Here is a 19,029-nt window from a genome sequence, read left to right as displayed (position 1 = left end):
CTAGTTGGGAGGAAGGTCTGAGTAACTGGCCTTAAGAAGAATGTGAGGAACATAATGATAGAACTTGGGACAGCTGGTGTGTACGTCTTCCTTTTCCCCCTGGAAACAGCCATTTAGTCCCTGAGCCAATTCTTTTAGCCTTTAAGGGGTGGGTACAGGGCGTAGACCTGGTCAGGAGTACCCCAGGCCTCTGGCTACAGACTGAGCCAATGAAGTCACTTTAGGACTTTGCTGGCATTCTTGCTGTTGAGATTGCTATGAAGATACAGGCTTGGAGCTGCCAGGAGCCTGGTGTGAAGTGAACCTTTTGAAATCTTTAAAGTCAAAACAAAGGGAAGCAGAAGTCAGGGGATGGATGACCTCCTTTAAAGTTGTGGATCCAGTCCTACCCGAAGTCATTAAAATCACTGAAATTTTTAGTTACACATCCCAAGAAATTCTCTTTTTAAATACAAATGACACTATCACCTCCCATGAACAGTCCTTAATGCACACTTTAGACAGAAAGGGTGAGTCCCGGGGTCTGTTAGAATAACCAACAGTTTATTAAAAGCTTGCTGTGGGGCTCTGTGCCAACCCCATAGCTGGGAGGGGTTCCCACGACTGCCCCCAGGTCTGGAAGCAGCCCCTTCCAAGGTCCTTCCCTTGTTCCCCTGCCCCAGCTCTGATCTCAATAAAAAAAAAAAGAAAAGAAAAGAAAAGAAAAAGAAAAAAGATAAAGGACAAAACGGCACAGGACGTCAGACAGCAACGGGGGAATGGAGAGACCAGGCATCCTGACCCCAAGACAACATCCTGATCCTTTCCTAGGAAGGCCTTTTCCTTCTGTTCTCCCCACCCAGACCTGCTCTGCCACACCTCAGGTCTGGGGGGCCTGGCATCCCCAGTCCATGGCCCCATTACAGGGGGTAGTATAGTTCTCTGAATATAATATATCTAGACCCACCCTTCCCCTCCCCCAGGGGACCAGATGAATATTTGACACGCACATCTCCCTCCTTTCCCAAGGCTGTGATGGAGAGAGACCCTGGCACCATGGTGGGGAGGCAAGGGCTCCTGGTCAGCCTTGAGGCACCGAGGCCCAAGCTGGCCCTGGGCCACTGGCCAGCCCAAGAAGCTCATGAGATGAGGAGGTCTAAGGGGAGCTGGAGCCAACATCCTGTCCCCCACCTGTGGGTGGACCTCAAGCTTACAGCCCTCCAGGAACCGGCTCCACCCACCCCTGGCCCTGCCCCTGCCCCATTCATCTGCTCATCCACCCTGCACTTCAGGAATAGAAGTGGGAGGAACCATTGAGGATGTGGGAAGCGACACTGGTGCTACGGCTCAGAGGCCCAGGCACTGCAGCGGCAGGTGGGCCCACGTTGTCGGTGCCACTGCCCCCTGAGGCTGCCCGCCGCAGGGGCTGAGGGCTGTTTCTTAGCAGCAGCAGGGCTCCACCACGAGGTGTCCCACTCTGTGTGGGGGGCCCCAGCCAGTTTGGGGGACCCGGAGGAGCCAGCAGAGAGGGCTGACGCCAGGCTGGGGGGGGCATGCCCGGTGGAGGAGGGCCATGGCTCCAGTGTGCCCCTGATCGGGGAACAGGACGGGAGGGCCAGGCAGGGGCAGGAGGTGGAGCAGGATAGCCCTGTGCAGCAGCCTCGGCTGGGATGCCCCCCAGAGCCATACTGGAGAAGCCCAGCCTCATGCTCTCAGCATCGAAAGCCTCGATCTCACGGGCCTGCCGCTCGAGCAAACTCCGGATTCGCTCGGAGCGCCCTGTCTGCAAGGCCAGCAGCTCCTCTTCCACCTGGGACACCCAGAAAAGAGGTTAGCGCATCCGGGGGCAGGAGGCGGGGAGCCTGCCCTCCCCAGCGCCTCTTGGTGCCGGAGCCCCCTTACCCGCTGCTCCAGCAGCGCCCGCCTCAGAGCCACCCTCTGCTCCAGCTCCCGCAGCTCCCGCTCATGCTGGCTCTCGGTGCGGATCTTGATCTTGCTCTGGTAGGCGTTTAGCAGCTCCAGCTCCTGCTGCAGCTGCTGCCGAAGGGCCTGGAACTCTGCCTCCTGGGTCTCATCAAGCCGTAGCTGGCAAACAGGGAGAACTAACTTTAGGGGCCTCCTCCCCCACCCCCGCAATCCTCCCCTGCCCCAGGTAGGCCTGGGCCCTAAGGTTTCAAGAAGCAGCCAGTCTCAACATCTATCAAAATGAAAGGTCGCCATACCCTGTGACACAGCAATTACACTTCCAGGAATTTATCCCCCAGGTATACTTGCACATGTGCTCGAAGGTGTTCACTGAAGCGTTGTGATAGCAAAATACTGGAAACAACCTAAATGTCCACCAATAAGGGATGGGTTAAATAAATTATGGTACGTCCATACCATGGAAAATTCTACACTGTTTAAAAAATGAGATAGGTGTACTGACATGGAAAAATGTCCAAGAAATACTAGGTGGAAAAAGAAGAGAGCAGTATGTACAACACAATCCTACTTTTGTTTATAATTTTGTGTAATCTTTCAAATATGCATAGGGAAAAAACCTAAAATACAATTATTAATAGTTAACTGAGATTGGGTCAGAGAATGGGACTGGGTGAGAGAATGGCAATGAATAGGGGCACTGTCACTTTTTACGCTATGGATATTTTTTAATTGGCCCATTCCAGTGTTGTTGTGTGATCACTTTTAGAACAGCAATCTTCAAAATCCTCAGAAGTCTGGGTAAATCGGCCCAAGGGCCACGATCATTTTGATTTGCTCCCTGTTCACACATTAAACTAACTCAGGCCCAGGAAACAATTATAGCCACTCTTTCCTTGACGGTTCTTGGTAGAGTAGTCAGGCTGGCTTTGTCAAGACCTTAAGAAAATACTCAAGAGAGATAAAAAACCATTGTGGAGAATACTAACAGCGGGAGAGTATCCAAGTTTCCCCCAAGAACAAAAGCCCCATCTTTCCCCGCACTCCCCCACTTCCAACTTCCCATAACCAAGGCGGGAGTACAAAGGCCAGCCTCCACCACGCTCCCTCCCTGGACCCCAGGCCTCACCGCCTGCGAGCTGAGCATCTCTGAGATGGACTGGTCATACTGCTCGGCTAGAATCGCCAGCTTGCGGGTCTGTTCTTCCTTGAGCCGCTTAAGGAGGCTCTTGTGCTGAGCTTTGGGTGTGGTCTCCAGCAAGTGTGCCCGCAGGGCCTTGTACTGCCGAGTCTGGATCTTACACGTCTCCTGGAACTGCTTCTTGATCTGCAGCTCCTTAGACTATGCAGTGGACGGACCAAGGGGAGATGGGGGCAAGGGAGAGGAGGAGGAGGAGGAACCAGGGGAGAAGGGGAGAAGAGAGAGAGGAGGAGAGGAGACAGAAGCAGAGACAGGGAGAGGGAGAGAAACAGAAAACATGTTAGACAGAGGGGGCGGGGGGAGCTGTATACAGACAGACATGGAGAGATGGGATTGTGCTGAAGAGAGATCAGGAAGGTTCTCAATGGGCAAGAGATACAAGTAAACAAGAGCATGTTCCAAGAGCATGTTCAGGGTTGGGTAGAAAACACAAGAAACAGCAGGAGAATTCGTGGACAGAGAACGGAGAATCTTTAGGGTACGGAGTACACACAAGAAGCTCTGACCATGCAAAGACAGAGGAAATACAACCCAGAGACAGAAACCAAGTGAGCAGATACAGAACGTGCACAAGAGTGACAAAACCAAGTCACATAACACACCCATGGAAGAGAGCGACACAGCTAAGGAAAGACAGAGAAAGCCCCAGGTTCAACACCTTAGGGTGGGAGGGAGGGAAGGAGGATAAGCTCCGAGCTGAGAAATGGATAAGATGGGGTGGCCCCATCTAGGGCCACGTAAGGGAAAGGGGCAAAGGAGGTGGCCAGAAAGGGCCTGACAGGTTCAATGGGCCAGCAGCTGCTACCCTGACCAGATCTCCACGTCCCAGCCCAGCCCCTTATACACTCAGCTCCCATTCCAAGCCCACAACCAATCCCATTTCCATGCCCCCACTCTCTGCCTGGCCCCCCAAACTCACCACCCCCTACTGTGGTTTGCAGTCCCTTCCCCAAGCCCTCTAGGGTAAAGCCTAATTAATGTCAGGGGAGATATTCAGTTCCCAGAAGGGAACCACATAGGGAAGGGGCTGGGACAAAAGGCAGGTGATAAGGACAAAAGGCCCCGGAACCTAAGGACACTTTCTGGAAAAGAACCCACCAACAGGGGAGCTGTGGGGCCAAGAAGTTCTGTGGAAGCTCAACAGGGGCCCAGATCTCTGAGCTGGTGGTGGTCATGGTGCAACGAAGCTATGAAGGCAGAGAGGATGAGGCTGAGGAGTGAAAGGGGTTAAGATAACGTAGATGGGGGTGAAGAGGTCATGGAACTGGGGGCCAAGGGTCCAGACTGGGGGCATACCGGGGAGGCTAGGCGGCAGGACAAAGCAGACAGAGGCAGCCTGGGCCAAAGGTACAGTTCCGCTCAGATATTTTATTTGTGTTTGTCTTTTTCTTTTTTTGGTGGGGGAAAGGGGACAGGTTGGAAGGGAGACAGAAAAACAAAATCAAAGAGAGAAAAAAAAAACATGACTTCCCACCCACCGCCACCCCTGGCCCCAGGCCTGAGTTGATGAGGGTGAGGATGAGCACACACACAGCGGGAGAACAGCAATAACTTAGGGTGGGGAGGAGTGTCAGGAGAACACAAAGTGTAACTTCCGGACTCCTGGTGGAGGAGGCTGCCTGTCTAGAGGTCCAGAGGACTGGGCTGAGGTGGGGAAGTGTACTAAGGAGGGAGGGGTGAAAGGGAGGAGAGGACTGGAACTGGAGAAACCTCACTGAGTAGTGGGAAATAAAGTGCTCGATGCTCTAAGATTCGGGCAGGGGAAGAGCTAGTTGGTTACCTCCAAGGAGGCAGGGCCCGGGACTGGCGGGGTCGGGATCGCCGCCCAATTAGAGTCCCGGGCGCTGATTGGCGAGAGGCAGAGGGCACTAGCCGGCGCTGGCTACGGGGCAGCAGCCGGGGGATACGGCTGGGCCTCTCACCTCGGAGCAGGCCCCAGCTGGCCAGTGTGTGGATAGCCCAAGGGGGCAAGTGGGAGGCTAAACCCTGGCTGGCCCGTGCCAGGCGCCAGTTCCAGCCCTTGCACAGGGTCCAAAACCTCGCCAACAGGGCTAGCGGGTGTCGGGCAGTGCGGGGATTACCCCGCCGGGGCCCAGGAACGGGCAGACGGCTGCGGAAGCCATCCTTGTTGGTCTTGGGGTAGAGTGCAAATAGGCCTCGGTCCCCCACAGCTCCACAGCCCTGTAGGGCACAGAAGGCCACAGGCGACAGGCGCAGCAGAGCCCGCAGCCAGAGTCGAGAGATGCCCCGGCGCATCCGGGGGCCCTGCTCCCGCACCCATTTGCCCCCAGCTGCCAGAGCTGCCAGAGGTAGAGCCAGGCCTGGCCAGGCTAGGAGCCAGGCAGCCCCAAGGCCCAGAGGGACACCCATAAGGCCACGGCGCCAGCTCAAACCCAGGACAGCCCCCAGTGCAGTGCCCTGGGCCAGGAGGAGGAACAGACTGGGGGGCAGGTGCAGAGCTGTACAAAGAAGTAGGTAGGAGGCCCCCAGGCCCACCAGCCCGACCTCAAGGGCCAGGAGCGCTGCCTGCAGGCCTCCCCCACCCTGGGCTGCCAGCAGTGGGAGCAGCAGCAGAAGTAGCAGGGGCAGGAGGCCAGAGGAGGATCCCACTGCAAAGGAGAGGCCAGCCAGGAGGCCATGGGACAGGAGTCCAGGGAGCTGGCTAATAGGGCCATGCCTCAGACGTGTTGGAGGGGGTTCAGGGGGGATGTCTGGTGAGGGACAGCCATCTCCAGGATCCCTCGGGGTCCTAATTGGCGCCCCCTCTTCCTCTTCCTCATCTTCCTCGGGGACTGGGGTCAGCGCTGGGCCTGGGATCCAGCCAAGCTCAAATTCCTCATCCAGGAGGCTCCCGTCCTGCTTCTCCCATAACCTCCATTCCCCAGCTGCCTCCTGGCCCACAATGCTCCTCTCTTGGGGCGCCAGGGATGGGACCCTAAGCTCTTCTATCTCCTCCTCAGGCAGACCCCAACCTTCCTCATCAATCAAACTATGTTTTTGTGGGTTGGGACTAGGGGTTCCTGATTCTTCCCCCAATATCCTCTGTTCCTCTGGCTCCAGGGTAGCCCCTTCCTTTCCCAGAATCCTTCTCTCTGGAACTGCTTCCTCCTCCTCCTCCTCTCCCAGAATTCTTTGGTTCAGGACTGCCTCCTGGCCAGATGAGCAGGGCTGCTCTTCTCTAGGGGTGCCTGTGCTGGGTGGTCCCAGAGCCCCAGGAATGGGGAGCGGGAGGCCCGGGGGACGCTGGCCTGCACGTACTTTGAGGCTCTTGGGCTGCTGGCGAACCTGGGCTGCATGCTTCTGCCGCAACTCTTGCTCACGCCGCTTGTTGTACTCCAGCTGGTTGCCCAGCTCTGTCTGGTGCTGCAGGCGGGTGAGTTCGGCCCGTGTGCGCTGGACGGCCTGGAGCTGCCGTAGCTCCAGCTCTCGCGTGGCCTCATGCTGCCGCAGCAGCAACGCACACTCCAAGTCCTTCTGGGTCTGCTTCTTGTTCAAATCCTGAGGCAGAAGGGAGGCAGGGCCCAGAGCTCAGTCAGGAAGCCTTGTTGGTGTCAAGAGAGCCCCAGAACTCCCTGGCAGAGGGAGCTGAGCATGGGGAGCTGAGGGGTGTAAAGGAGCCAAGCTGCTGACTGGCCTGGGAATGGAAGCCCAGGGAGCTCTAGCAGCGTCTGACAGGCACGAGGAAACAAGGGGTGTGGAAGAGAAGCCAAACCACAGCACGAAAGAGGGTAGAGGGAAAAACAGGTGCCTGTGCTGTGGGGAGGGGGATGGAAGGTGGGGTGGCCTACCTCCCGCAGCAGGTCCTGGTCCAGGCTGTGACGGGCCAGCAGCATCTTGCGCTTATACTGGCGACACTGAAGCTCAAAGTACTGACGCTGTCGCCGCAGCAGCCCCGCCTCCTCCTCTGCCTGGCACTGCTGGAGTTGCTCCTTCTGCCGCAGAAGCCACTCGGCCTTCTCCCGCTTGGGTGTGCTGGGGTTCTCCTGGAGCTCCTGGGCAAGGCCATGGGGAGGGCAGGGAGTCAGGGCACCTCACCCACCACAGGCCCTGTCTGTTGCTGCAGCCCCATCTCACCTCCTTTAGCTGCTCCTTCCGAAGTTTGTAGGTTCGCTTCTGTGCCTCCAGCAGGGCCGCTAGCTCCTTCTTCTGCTGCCCAAGGATGTGCTGCTGGAACTTTCGCTCCTCGGCCTGGGCAGCTCGTGCCTCCTTCTCACCAATGGCCTGGTGCCGCCGGGACAGTTTTTCTGCCTCAGCCCCAAAGCCAGCCCGCTGTGCCTCAAGCTCCCGCTGTAGCCGTGCGCTATGCTCCTCACGTTCACCCCTCAGCCGTGACTCCAAGGCCAGCAGCTGTTTCTGGTGCTGTCGTCGCATCCGCTTATAGCCACTCAGCTGCTCCCGCAGGGCTGAGTCCTGCTCATGCTCCTGGATCTGACGGCTGACCTGGGGCAGGACAGAGGATGAGAAGTGGGGCTCAGTCCTGGCCTCATCTCATTACTCACACGGTTTTCGTGCTCTATTGGTGAACACGGATTTGAGACTCATGGGTTCGGTTCTCATTTGGTGCCTTCATCACACGTAGCCCCTCTGAGTCTCCCACCTCCACTGGATGATGGAGATACAGTCTATTTCACACGCTGACATCACTGAATGAGTCGATAAAAGGTGCCGCGTGCAGGGCCCGATGCAAAAGTGGCAACAATTCAGGTTAGTTCAAAGTCAAACATATCTGGGCCCAACCCCCAGCTTGGTCACTTATTAACCAGGTAACCTCAAGCAAGTTAATGACACTAGCCTCAGTTCCCTTATCTGCTAAATGGGACAATACCACCTCCTTATAGAAAGCTGTGGAGATTACGCCTGATACATGCATAATAGCGTCTAGAACACTCTGAACTAACAAACACTGTTTTTCTTCCCCTTCAGCAAACACTGAGGACTCATTACAGCCCAGGTATGCAGCTGGGATCTGGGCCCTGAGATGTTGGGAGTATCAAGAACACTGGGCCTGGATGTCCACATCTGAGGTTTGGAGCTCAGGTCCCATTGTCAAGTGGGCACAACTCCAACTAGTCCAGGTGGCCAAGTCCCTGGAAATCAGGGACCGGAAATCAGGTCCAGGAAACCCTGGACCTCTCTACACAGTACAACAAAGCACTAAGGATCTGAAGAGCTGTCCCATAAGAATATACTAGACCAATCACTGGCCCATAACGGAATTAATGTTGGTGCTCGCAACTAAGCAAGAATGAAATCTAAAGGTTTACTCAAAGTATGGATGGAAGACTTTGTTTTATGAAAAGTCTACCCATCTTTTCCTGTGAACTGAGAAAAACATTACTATGACTTGATCTTAGGAGAACCAGTCTTGCTTAATTTGAGAATATGAAAACCACCAAAGGTGTTTCGGCAAGTGCCTTGGACAAGCAGAATGTCTGAGTCACCACTGCCTCATCTCTCAACTGGGATCATACTCTCTCTCTCCAGAGGAGCTGGAAGGATGAAATACTCAGGCATGTGTGTGAGCCTGAGAGCCAATCATGGTAGGAGGCAGACACTGGCCACTATTCCTGCCCTCCAGGAGCATAAAATCCAGCACACCTATCGTAATGTCATTTAGGAGCACCACAGCACAGGGATGTGATGCACCTGGCTGGTCAAGGGCCTGGGAAGGCACCCCAGGACATGCTACTTAAGCCTAGCCATGAAAATGGAGGAAGAGTTTATCAAACTAGGAATACCCACATCGGGCAATGTGACCAAAACAGTCCGTTGGGAGAAGAGAATGGAGAGGGTCAAGGAGAGGAGAAAGTGAAAGACGGCAACAAAAAGAGCGGAATCTGAACTTAATCCAGTGCCAGAGGGGAAAAACAAATCATCTCTGGACTTAAGAGTTTGGGGCATCCAGGCGGAGGGAGGATGGCTACACTTACCAGGGAGGCAGTACGGATGGTGGCAAAGTGATCCCTGTTGCGGCAGTAGGCCCGGCGGCGGGCAGAAGAGGTGGTAGAGGTGGGAGCTGGGGCTGCGGGTGGCTGGAGAGGACCTGGGGTCATCTCCGGCTGGTAGGGGTCATCATACAAGTTGTCAGAACCCTAGAGGAAGGGAAGGTGAAAGGGATGCCCAAGGTTCAGAGGCCACTGGGCCCAAAAGGAGATCCCTGGAGACCCAGTCTGACTTAGAGGAGGAGCAATCACACTTGGGAGGGAGAGCTGGGGCTCGGCCTTGTCACCATCAGGCCTCCTGAGGGTGAGCTGCATACCGGCAGTCGGTGGATGATGGAACTATGGGAGGTAACTGTATGCTCCCCTTCTTGCATCATGGCCATCTCTCGGGCTTCGGGGCCTTCCTCTTCCTCCTCTTCCTCTTCCTCCTCCTCCTCTTCCTCCTCGTTGTCCGAGGCATCAGCTAGGCTATTGACTGAACTGCTCTGGCTGGAGGCGCTGATGGACATGCTTGGCACTGAGTGGCTACTCTCTAGACTGGTCAGCGTCCCAGCCCGGTGCATGTAGGGCTCGGCCTCCTGTGGACAGGGCGCAGGCTGTTGGGCAGGGAAGGGGAAGGATAAGGGGTATGTATATGGAGATAGCACAGGGAGACAGAGGGCAGGAGGAGGGAGAGGGAAGGTGAGCCAAGCAGCTGCTAGGAGGCAAGCAAAACACAGTGGGGAAAAAAGGGTGGCAGGGTAAGCTGGGTCACCTCCTCTTCCTCTGGGGCTTCAGCACCAGGGCCATTGGGTGCTTCTTGGAACAGTATCTTCTTCATCTTTCGGTACTGCAAATTGTCCAGCTCCCGCACGGCATCCTTGGTCCTCTGGATCAGGTCCATGATGACTGTGGGTGGCCGCTCCCGGAGCACAAAGCGGTGCTGAGGGGAGAGAACACTGAGGCCTGCTGCAGAGCACCTACCCCCACCCCAAATATCCCATGGGCCCTGACACTCCCTCTGGCCTGAGGAACTTCCCTGGGGCCCATGCCCACCAGGAGCTGATGCTGGCCTTGTGCTAGGTAAGCCCTGCCCCCACATTTTCACCACCCAATCACCCCTCCCCAGACAGGCTCCTGTTCCTCCAAGCACAGCTGACAGACAAGAACAGTCAGGAGATCTGGATTCTAGTCCAGGTCCTCTATCAACATGCTGTGTGCCCCTGGACATGTCATGAGGCCTCTCTGGATTTCATAAGGTATCCCACAATTATAAAACAAGTAGGTCAAACTAGACTGTCTACATCAGTTCCCAACTAGGGCTCCTTAGGCCCCATGGATCTGTGAAGGGAATGGGGGCCCCTCTACTTTTGATATCTCAAAACACACCTAAGGGAAATCATACATTTACCCATGACAAGGCTACCCAGGCTTTTGGCTTGAATTACATCAGATCAGTGTGGTAACCCTGGTTATCGCACGCAGACCAGAAGCTCTGGCTGGCAATTATATACGTCTTTGATTAATAAAAGATGGGAAAACAAATTATTACTTAATAAATAAAGACAGTCTGGTAGACAAAATCTTGCAAAACACAGAGTCCATTGGGCACTGGGAATGCGGGTGGGAATTCATACATGAAGTTCTTGGTGGAGGAAGAGCTGGGAATCACTAATTTCACTGAAGGGTTTTGTGGTTCTAACAGGCAATGGTTCTAGGAGAATGCTAGGCCAGTGAGCCCTTACCTTCAGAAGAACCTCTGAGGTTGGTCTGTCTTGAGGGATTTTCTGAAGACAGGAGTCAACAAAATTCCGGAAGTACTCAGACCTAGAAGTCATGGGAGGATGAGGAAGGCGGGGGGAGGCCATGAGCCAGGTAGCCTTACCCTATGGCCTAACCCCTGGGCCCAGGAATCCCAGTCCTCACCAGTGTCCTGACTGGAGCACGGGGGACTCGTTCTGTGCAATGTGGTATAAGGCACTCATCGCATTCATGTTAAACAGCGGTGGTTTCCGTTCCGCTACAGAGAAAGGTCAACAGGGAGAAGGTGAGAGGTGGCAGATGGGCAGAGGAGTGGAATGGAAATCAGAGGATTTGGGTTCACACCCCAGCTCCCTGACTTCCTTGCTGTATGGCCCTGAGCAATTCTCATCATCTCAATTAATTTCCTCCATAAAATGTAACACCTATCCTCTCCCCTGTACACAGTGGAATAGAGATCAAAGGCAGAAAGAAGCAGTTATCAGCCCAACTAACATTCTATTAGGTGCCAAGTAAGAGCAAAAACTTGCTAAGTGTTAAGGGAAAGATAAGGAAAAACAAGAGACAGGCTCTGTCCTCAAGGAACCTCTAGCCTAACAGGAAAGATTAAGTAAAACTCAACAAGTACTATCAAGTTACAAGAGGGAGACAGAAAAATGGTTGGGAAGCTGGGAGTGCATGTGGGTTCTCAAGCTGGTAGGTGTGCAGGGGATTAAGGGCAGGTCTTTTGGAAAAAGGGATATTGGAGCTGGGCCTTAGATTAGCAGTTGCAAGCCAGGAGCTCCTCGAGGCCCAGACAAATGTTTTGTTATGTTTTTGGCCCAAATAGCGATTTTTAAATTACATTCCAACCGAGCAATTTAGTAATAATAATCTAAATGTCCGGTTTCTTCTAAAAACTTAGATGTGGTGAAAAGGAGCCGACACTTCCGCATAACGATGGGCTAGAGCAAAGCAATAGCAGTCTCCAGTTTGCCGTAATCTTTTTCACATTACTTCTTTGATACGCACTATCTGCTTATAACCAGGACTGGTGGTTTCTTTTCAATAACAGAGAAATATTTCTCGGCGTCCACATCTCTACCAAAAAGTAGGAATAAAATGGACAGCTCTATATTTTTCTTCTACCTGGCTTGTTCCAATGTATTTGCATCACCTGCCCAGCTGTGGTCTCGAGTGACAAATGCACATATGTGGACATGGAGGGAAAGGGCGTGTCCAAATCTCGGACTTCGGGCAGAAGACAAAATACAAACCAAGTTAAGAAAAGTGGAAAAGTTCATGGCACACTCAGGGTGTGGAGCTTACAAAGGTGAGAGTCAACTTTCAGAAAGCGGGGCTTTTAGCTTGGTGGAAGGAAGCACAGGGATGGCATAGGTCTTGAAGGGAATGGGGAGCACTGATGGCTCTGAGGAGGGGGGTGAAGCAACAGCACCCGGCTAGGGCGGCTCTCTCTGACATAAGAGAGACTGGAGGAAAGAAGAGACTGGCGGTAGGAAAGATCATGGCAGGAAGTTGTTGATAAGAGAGACTAACAGCATCTCTTTTCTTGGGCAACTGTCTGTGCCGGGCACTGTGTTGGAGGCTTTACAAACATTACCTCACTAATAGTTAATTTCAGTAGCGTAGGCTGGCAGAGACGAGAACCCAGACAGGCTTCAAGGCCTCATGAACTCATGTAAGCCTTACTCTCTGGCCTTATCATTCACTGCTCTTTACATGGCATTACCTGCAATATTTCAAACAACTGAAGCCAATCTCAGCTCCGCATGCCTGCTCTTACCTATCTGGAATGCTCTTCCCTATAGTCTTTCAAACAGCTATTATCTACTTTATGGTTCTGCTTAGATATCTGCTGTTAAGATATTCCTTAGCCCCTGAAATAGATCAAGTCTCTTGTTTTATGGTTGTACTGCTCTTGTAACCTCCATTCAGCTTCTGTCCCAGTAAGAGAAAACACATCTGTTTCTCCAACTGGAATGTAAGTTCCACAAGGCCAAGAACCTCATTCACTGCTATACCCCCAAAACCTGCTAGCATAGCGTGGTACATAGCTAGCACTCAAAAAAAAAAAAAAAAAAAAAAAAGTAAAACTAGAGTAGTGGACAGGAAAAGAATGCTCTGATATCCTTAGGTCTAAGAACTGGCAGGATTTGACAGCTGTCTGACTTGGGGGTCAAGGGTACAGTCAAAATGGACAGGAGCTTGGAGGCCTGAGGATGAAATGGTATGGGGATGGAAAGAGACAGAGAAAGAGAAAGCAGTGGAGAGAAAAGAGGATGAAGAAACAGAGGATGTCGTCCTTACCCAGCTCGATGCAGGTTATCCCCAAGGACCAGACATCCACTTTGCCATCGTACTGCCCCTCATCCATTGCGAGGATCACCTCTGGAGCCATCCTGGGAGAATGGTCAGGAGAAAGAGGCTTATCACCTGCCCAGACTCTGCCAACTATTGCTCCCAACATCCTAGGGGCTCCCTCCACTCACCACCATCCCACTCACCAGTATGGGGTGCCCACAAAGGAGTTGGCGGGTGCCATGATAGATGCAGAGCCGAAGTCCCCTAGCTTCACCAAGCCTGGCTCTGATAGCAAGATGTTTCCAGCCTTCACATCCCTGCCGGAGATGAAGCACAAGGATGAGGCATACACCTCAGGAAGGCTGGGCAAGGGGCTTTAGCACCAGGTTTCCAAGAAGGCGCAGCCCAGCTGAATAAGTGGTGTAGAGCGCACCCCCTCCCAGCCATTGTCAATGTTCCTTGTACCTATGGATCATGTTGTGGGAGTGCAGGTAAGCCAGGCCCTGAAGGGCCCCATGGGTCACAGCTGCAATCTCCACCTCCTGAAGGGGCTTCTTGTGCACTGGGGAGTGAGGGAAAAACATCAAACTGAGGGAGCCCAAGGGTGGGGCTGGAACAAGCTCCCCTGATCCCTTTCCCTACAGCTTCTTTGCTCTTCTCACTTCTCCCACTTGTTGGCCAAAGAGCCACTTACCTTCTAGAAGGTCAGAAGCTGAGCCCAGGCAATACTCCATCACCAGCTAAGAAAGGGTGAAGGGTCAGAGATAAGCACATCTGGTCACCCCTGGCCCACCTCTCTTGGGCAGAGATCCAAACAGAGAGCTTCTCTGCCTATCCTTCACTCAGGCATTACCTCCAGGGTGAAGACAAAGAGGAAGGACAACTGAGAAAACGTGGTGGTGGTGGTGGGAGAGTTCCTAGTCAGGGCCTCCCCTAGGAAGGGGAGACAAGATACCACAACTCCCATCTGAATCCTTTCAAAGCCCCATTATATCTCCATTTCCTCCAGCCCATATGCCCCTTTCCAACTACTAACAGTTTATGACTCTCTTCAAACCAGCCTCTCTTTCTGGAGACACTGTTGTCCATGGGTTTGCCTGAGGACTAAAGAGGTTGGGAGAGACTTCCTCCCTTCCAAGGTCCCCATAATGGCACCTGGAACAGGGCCCACCTAAGAGACTGGACCAGGACAAGGATGGGGGGCAAAGATCAGGCCAGATTCAGTGGGCTAGCTCACCCAAGCCGTGTGCTCCCTCAGGTAACAGCCCCGGTACTGAATGGTATTGGGGTGCCGGAGCTTCTGCAGGAACCGCACCTCCTTGATGATGTCCTGCCACTTCTGAGAGGAGGTCAGGGGAGAAGAGGTTTACTCAGCCCGCACATTGAGCCTGGGGTCCCCTGCTCTGTCCCTCACCATTCTTGTCAAACCTGACCCACCTCATTTGACTGCTTCCCACTATAGGACATCTTCTTGATGGCCACCACCTCACTATTCCGGACATCTCGGGCCTAGAAGACCAGACCAGAAGCTGGTGAGAGCCCTTGGTGAGAACTGGGCAGCGGGAAGATTTTTTGGCCCAAAAGGAGAGGGCGGGAAAGGCTGGTGTGGTACGGCAGCGCAGAAGGAGGCTTGGAGGTCCACAGGGGGAAGAATGCAGTGCCCATCCCTACCCCATTCTCCTAAGCCCCAACTTACAAAGTACACGGCTCCAAAGCTGCCATGGCCAATTTCCCGGAGATCAGAGAAGAGCTTTTCAGGGTCATCCTTGAAGAAGAGCTCAGCCACATCAGGGTCCTTCAGGCTCCCGGCCCGGCCCCCAGCTGGCATGATGGCCCCTGGGGGCCCTGAGAGTGGGGCCTGACCTGGAGAATGAAGAGGGGACCCTTACAGCGAAGATGAGACACTCAGAGAGAGGCAGGGACCCCTCAAATTTCTGCCTTCTCCTCCCCTAGTTCCCTGATGAGGGGGAGGCACCGCTGAGGAAGGGCAAGGGGGAGATTAGGAACAACATCAAAGCTCCAAAAAAATTAAGTTGCCCTAGCAACCAGAGCACGGGGGCCGGGTCCCTGGAGTCCCTAAAACTGCTAGGAAGACTGAGAGCTAAGCATCCTCACCACCCCCCTCAGCCCTCAGTAAGATCCATTTCCCTATAACCCCCCTACTTCTCCCCTCAAGAATAAAAGATCCCACCTCCTAGCCAGAACCCCAGATTCCCAAGTGTCCTGTCCCACAAGTCCCATACCCCAAATATTTCCAGGCACCTTCCTGTTCCCCTTGGCGTCGAGGCCCCCTCCTCCCTCAACCTCTCACACCCTGGAAGAGAGCAGGAAACGGCCAGGCCGGAGGTAGTGGAAATCCGGCCATTGTTAGAAGTGGGTATTGGCCCAGAAGGGCCAGAAGACTTGCTCTCAAAAAGGGCTAGGGACATTGTGGCAGGGAGGATGGGAAGGACAGGGACAGAAATGGTGGCTGGCTTTGGGGACCTCTCTGTGACCTGGGCTGTCTTACTTGACCAGTCCAATTGCATATGCATCACACACAGGTACAGGACATTTGTGGTGTACAAATAACATTTATTGAGCATGTACAGTAAGCACCTTACATGCATCTCTCTCATTCAACCCTTGCCACAACCTTGTGAGGTATTACTATTGGGGTACCCTTATCTTGCAATGAGGAAACAGGCTCAGAAAGGTTAAGTGACGTCCAAAGCTGGTCCTCTACCACTGTTTTTAAAACAGTGCTATGAAACAAGCAGGGCAGGATAGTGATCACCATTTCACAGATGAGGTGACTGAGGCATAGAAAGGAAGGAGGACTTCTTCAAGGTCAGAAAAGAGGACCTTCTCTCCAGTCAGGCCTGTGTGCTTATTATTCTCTTAGCCCCCTCCTGCAGGAAGCCTCCCTTGACCACTCCAGCCTTTGGGGAGAGCTCCTAGAGCACCCAGCCCAACACCCAGAGAAAGAGCCTGCAGTACCAGGTAGCCAAGGACCCCGCCCCTTTTCCCCAGGGAATGCCAGGCCAAGCTCCTGGCTAAGCACTTGTTGGAATTTAGGCACAAAAGAGCCTTCAGCAGAGCTGGACTCCCAGGGCAGAGTTCTAGCTCCTTTAAAGCACCTAACAATTTAGCATGTAATTATATTCTGTCGGGCATTGTTTCCTGTTGTGTTGTTAATTTTGTCTCAGCCCAACTGGAAGCTGGAGGGCAAGAAGTAAGCCTGACTCTCCGGTGGGCCCCCAGGGTGCAGAGGGCTCAGAATAGCCTAGGAGATTGATTGATTGCCCTCAGCCAAGCCCTCAGCAGCTCCCAAGCTGCTCAGAATCGGCCCCCTTCTCCATTCTCCTGCCAGCAACCCTGCCAAGCACCCCTCACCCCCACCACACACCCACACACAAAGGCAGGTGCTCACAACTTGCCAAAGGAATCTTCTTGACCTCTTTACCAGCACCCAGCCCAGAATGCCAACCCAGGACCATAGGCCACATGTAAGGATGCCAACAAAATATCACACGGGGCCTCTACCTCAAATAATGAACATTTGAGCAATTACCAAGGTCTGTGCTAAATCACAGCCACCTTCTCAAAGGGACAATGTTATCACCATTCTGCAGATGGGGAAACACAAGTCTGTCTGTCCCTAAACTACACTAACAGTACATCTCATCGGCAACATACAGCAACAGGGTTTTGAGTAAGTTCCTTATGCTTGGTCTTCTCTTCAGTAAAACGGATTACAGCACAGGGCTGTTGTGAGATTTTTAATGAGATCTCATCCTTAAGAACACTATGCAGACACTCAGCATATGGATTTTTCCTTCCCTGCCTCCAGGGTCACCACAAAAAGGACTTAAGACTTTGGGGATCATCCTATCCCAGCAGCTTGGCTTTAACTGTGAAGAGACACCACTATGGCTATCATTTGTCAAAAGACAGAACCCTCTCAGGAACCCAGACCAAAGACTGGAATCAGGGTAGAGATGAAGGTCACAGTAGGGAGAAAAATCCATGAGACAGAAGACAGGAGCCAAAGCTTCCCATCAGGGAAAGCTTCTGAGTACAGTCCTCCTAAAAAGGAAGCTCTTCTCCCCACCCCACCCCCCATTCTTCTATCTCACCCCAACTCATTCCCCTTTGGACCCCTGGCCAAGAAGAGACGGCAAGAGACAGGTATGGAGCAGGAGCAAAACTTCATCAAGAACCTGGGTTCAAATCCTGATTCTGCTACTGTGTGACCTTGAGCAACCTCTCTGAGCCTCAATATTCTCAACTGTAAAATGGGAAGACGGCAATAAAAGAGGCCCCCACAGGGTGAATGGGGGGGGGTGTCACATGAGAGAACAGATATAAAACACTTGTAAATGACAGACCACTTGACAAATGTATCACCATCAGCAGGAGGTTGGAAGGTAACGATACAGGTGGGGGAAAATATTGCCAGGCATCCCCAAACACAAATGCACACACACACTTCCTTCAAAGGACAAGAAATCCAACCAGATCATGCCTAAAAAAAAAAAGCTAAGTGGACGCATCATAGAGATCAGAGGCAAGGGAATCAACACCCCAGAGCAATCAGGAGAAAGAGGTATAATGGAGAACAGGTAGCAGTGAGGGACAAAGTGAACATGGGAGAAGAGCAAAAGAGTGCAAACCCATCTAATTAGCTCAAGCACCTTAGGGCGTGACCCCCATGACATCAAAGACCCTGTCACCTGAGGTCCCCCATGAAACAGACATTATGAAGGAAGAGGAACAAGGTGGCAGCAGAAGGCACGGCTAGCCAGAGGCTGACCACTGGCCCACTGGGCTTCATCCTGAGGAGAGGGCCTACCCAGGCCCAGTTCCTCAAAAAGGAGCACGCTTTCTTCTCAATGCTAGACACAGGGACCCGCGCCCCTGCACCCCGTCTCACCTGGTAGGGGTCACTATGGTGCCCCAGCGCTTCCGCCTCCTCCTGGGGTCCTCCAGCGGCTCTGCCAAGCAGGGAGAGGGGCAAGGAGACCTTTCCCCTTGCCACCTCTTCCTCGGCTTTCGCCCTTCCTGAGGGGCGGGCCCGGGAAGCCTCCCCTGGAGGGGAGGGGGTGACAACCTGATCTGACCTCGCGGTCCAGTCCTCCTCCTCCGCGAGGGCGACAGTTGCTGAATCCCGGATTTCTGATTGTGGGGTCTGAACCCCAGATATTTGAACGAAGGGAGGCTGAATTTGATACCTGAACGCGTGGGGAATGAACCCCGGATACTGGTGCACGCAGGGACCTGAACCCGATATTTGAAATCCTATGAAACGGAGCCCCAGGTTTAGAGAGGTTAGGACCCGAGTCCGGGATATGTGGGATCTGAGGGGCTGATACCCGGATATTTGAGAAGCGAGGAGTCAAGCCCGGAAATTCACGACGGAAGGGCCTGAGCCCCAGGTCTTCGGCCACCGACAGGGGGCCCACCCCGAGGACGTCCGGCCGCACGGCCCCTCTCACGCCGGGGTCCGAGGGTGACAGCCCTCACTCCCGCCCCGGTCTCCTCCCTTTCCCCCTTCCGCTCCTGAGGGCAGCTGAAAGATTGTAGCTAAGGGTGGTCCCCGCGCCTTCTCTCCCTCTCCTCTTCTCAGCCTCAGCCTCTCTCCGCACCACAGCCCCGGTCTCGTCCCGGTCTCCCTCTCTCTCTTCCTCCCAATTCCAAGATGGAGACCGGGCGGGAGCGCGCAGGCGCGGTAGGGACGCCGGGCCAAAGGGGGCGGAGCCCTAAGTGAAGAGCCCCGCCCCTCTATCCTTACTGCCGCGGCCAGGGAGATGTGCAGCCACCAAGCCGGAGTGCGCGCGCGCTCCGCCACGCGGACCCTGGGATGGAAGGAGGCGGGGAGAAGGGCTAGGCTTGGAGGGGGAGGAGCTCAGCGCGCAGTCCGACAACTGGCGGTGGAGAGGGCTTCGGCGCATGCGTTCGCTC

The 19,029-nt window shown here is 53.8% G+C and overlaps 1 protein-coding gene across 7 annotated transcripts; it reads right to left on the bottom strand.

Annotated features, from left to right (window-relative positions):
• Nucleotides 1-524: 524 nt before the first annotated feature.
• On the bottom strand, nucleotides 525-18,838 carry TAOK2 (TAO kinase 2). 7 transcript variants are annotated; one of them, XM_042923005.1, is made up of 19 exons: nucleotides 18,002-18,827; nucleotides 14,783-14,949; nucleotides 14,524-14,595; nucleotides 14,324-14,425; nucleotides 13,781-13,826; nucleotides 13,552-13,648; nucleotides 13,290-13,403; nucleotides 13,093-13,184; nucleotides 10,951-11,044; nucleotides 10,770-10,851; nucleotides 9,800-9,967; nucleotides 9,363-9,641; nucleotides 9,034-9,195; nucleotides 7,178-7,543; nucleotides 6,892-7,095; nucleotides 6,362-6,601; nucleotides 3,032-3,244; nucleotides 1,882-2,064; nucleotides 525-1,789 (listed from the first exon to the last, which is right to left on the bottom strand). In XM_042923005.1, the coding sequence occupies exons 2-19, from the start codon at nucleotides 14,912-14,914 to the stop codon at nucleotides 1,268-1,270; spliced, it is 3,168 nt and encodes a 1,055-aa protein (XP_042778939.1). In that variant the 5' UTR covers nucleotides 14,915-14,949; nucleotides 18,002-18,827; the 3' UTR covers nucleotides 525-1,267. The 7 variants fall into 7 exon arrangements, with proteins under 7 accessions (XP_042778939.1, XP_042778940.1, XP_042778941.1 ...); XM_042923006.1 differs by having other exon boundaries at nucleotides 9,363-9,623; nucleotides 18,002-18,826; XM_042923009.1 differs by lacking the exon at nucleotides 525-1,789 and adding an exon at nucleotides 2,202-2,309 and having other exon boundaries at nucleotides 1,973-2,064; nucleotides 18,002-18,824.
• Between the last annotated feature and the right edge of the window lie 191 nt (nucleotides 18,839-19,029).

This window comes from Panthera leo, chromosome E3, assembly GCF_018350215.1.
Source record: "Panthera leo isolate Ple1 chromosome E3, P.leo_Ple1_pat1.1, whole genome shotgun sequence".
NCBI classification, from domain to species: domain Eukaryota; kingdom Metazoa; phylum Chordata; class Mammalia; order Carnivora; family Felidae; genus Panthera; species Panthera leo.
This window is presented reverse-complemented; position numbering and strand designations above follow the sequence as displayed.

Excerpts from the sequence above, each read along its gene's own strand:
- TAOK2 (XM_042923003.1), bottom strand. The coding sequence starts at position 14,914 with ATGCCAGCTGGGGGCCGGGCCGGGAGCCTGAAGGACCCTGATGTGGCT. Across the intron at positions 10,852-10,950 it reads GTGCTCCAGTCAGGACACTG|GTCTGAGTACTTCCGGAATT; the intron begins GTGAGGACTGGG and ends CATGACTTCTAG. Across the intron at positions 9,968-10,769 it reads CCTCAGAGGTTCTTCTGAAG|CACCGCTTTGTGCTCCGGGA; the intron begins GTAAGGGCTCAC and ends CTCTCCCCTCAG.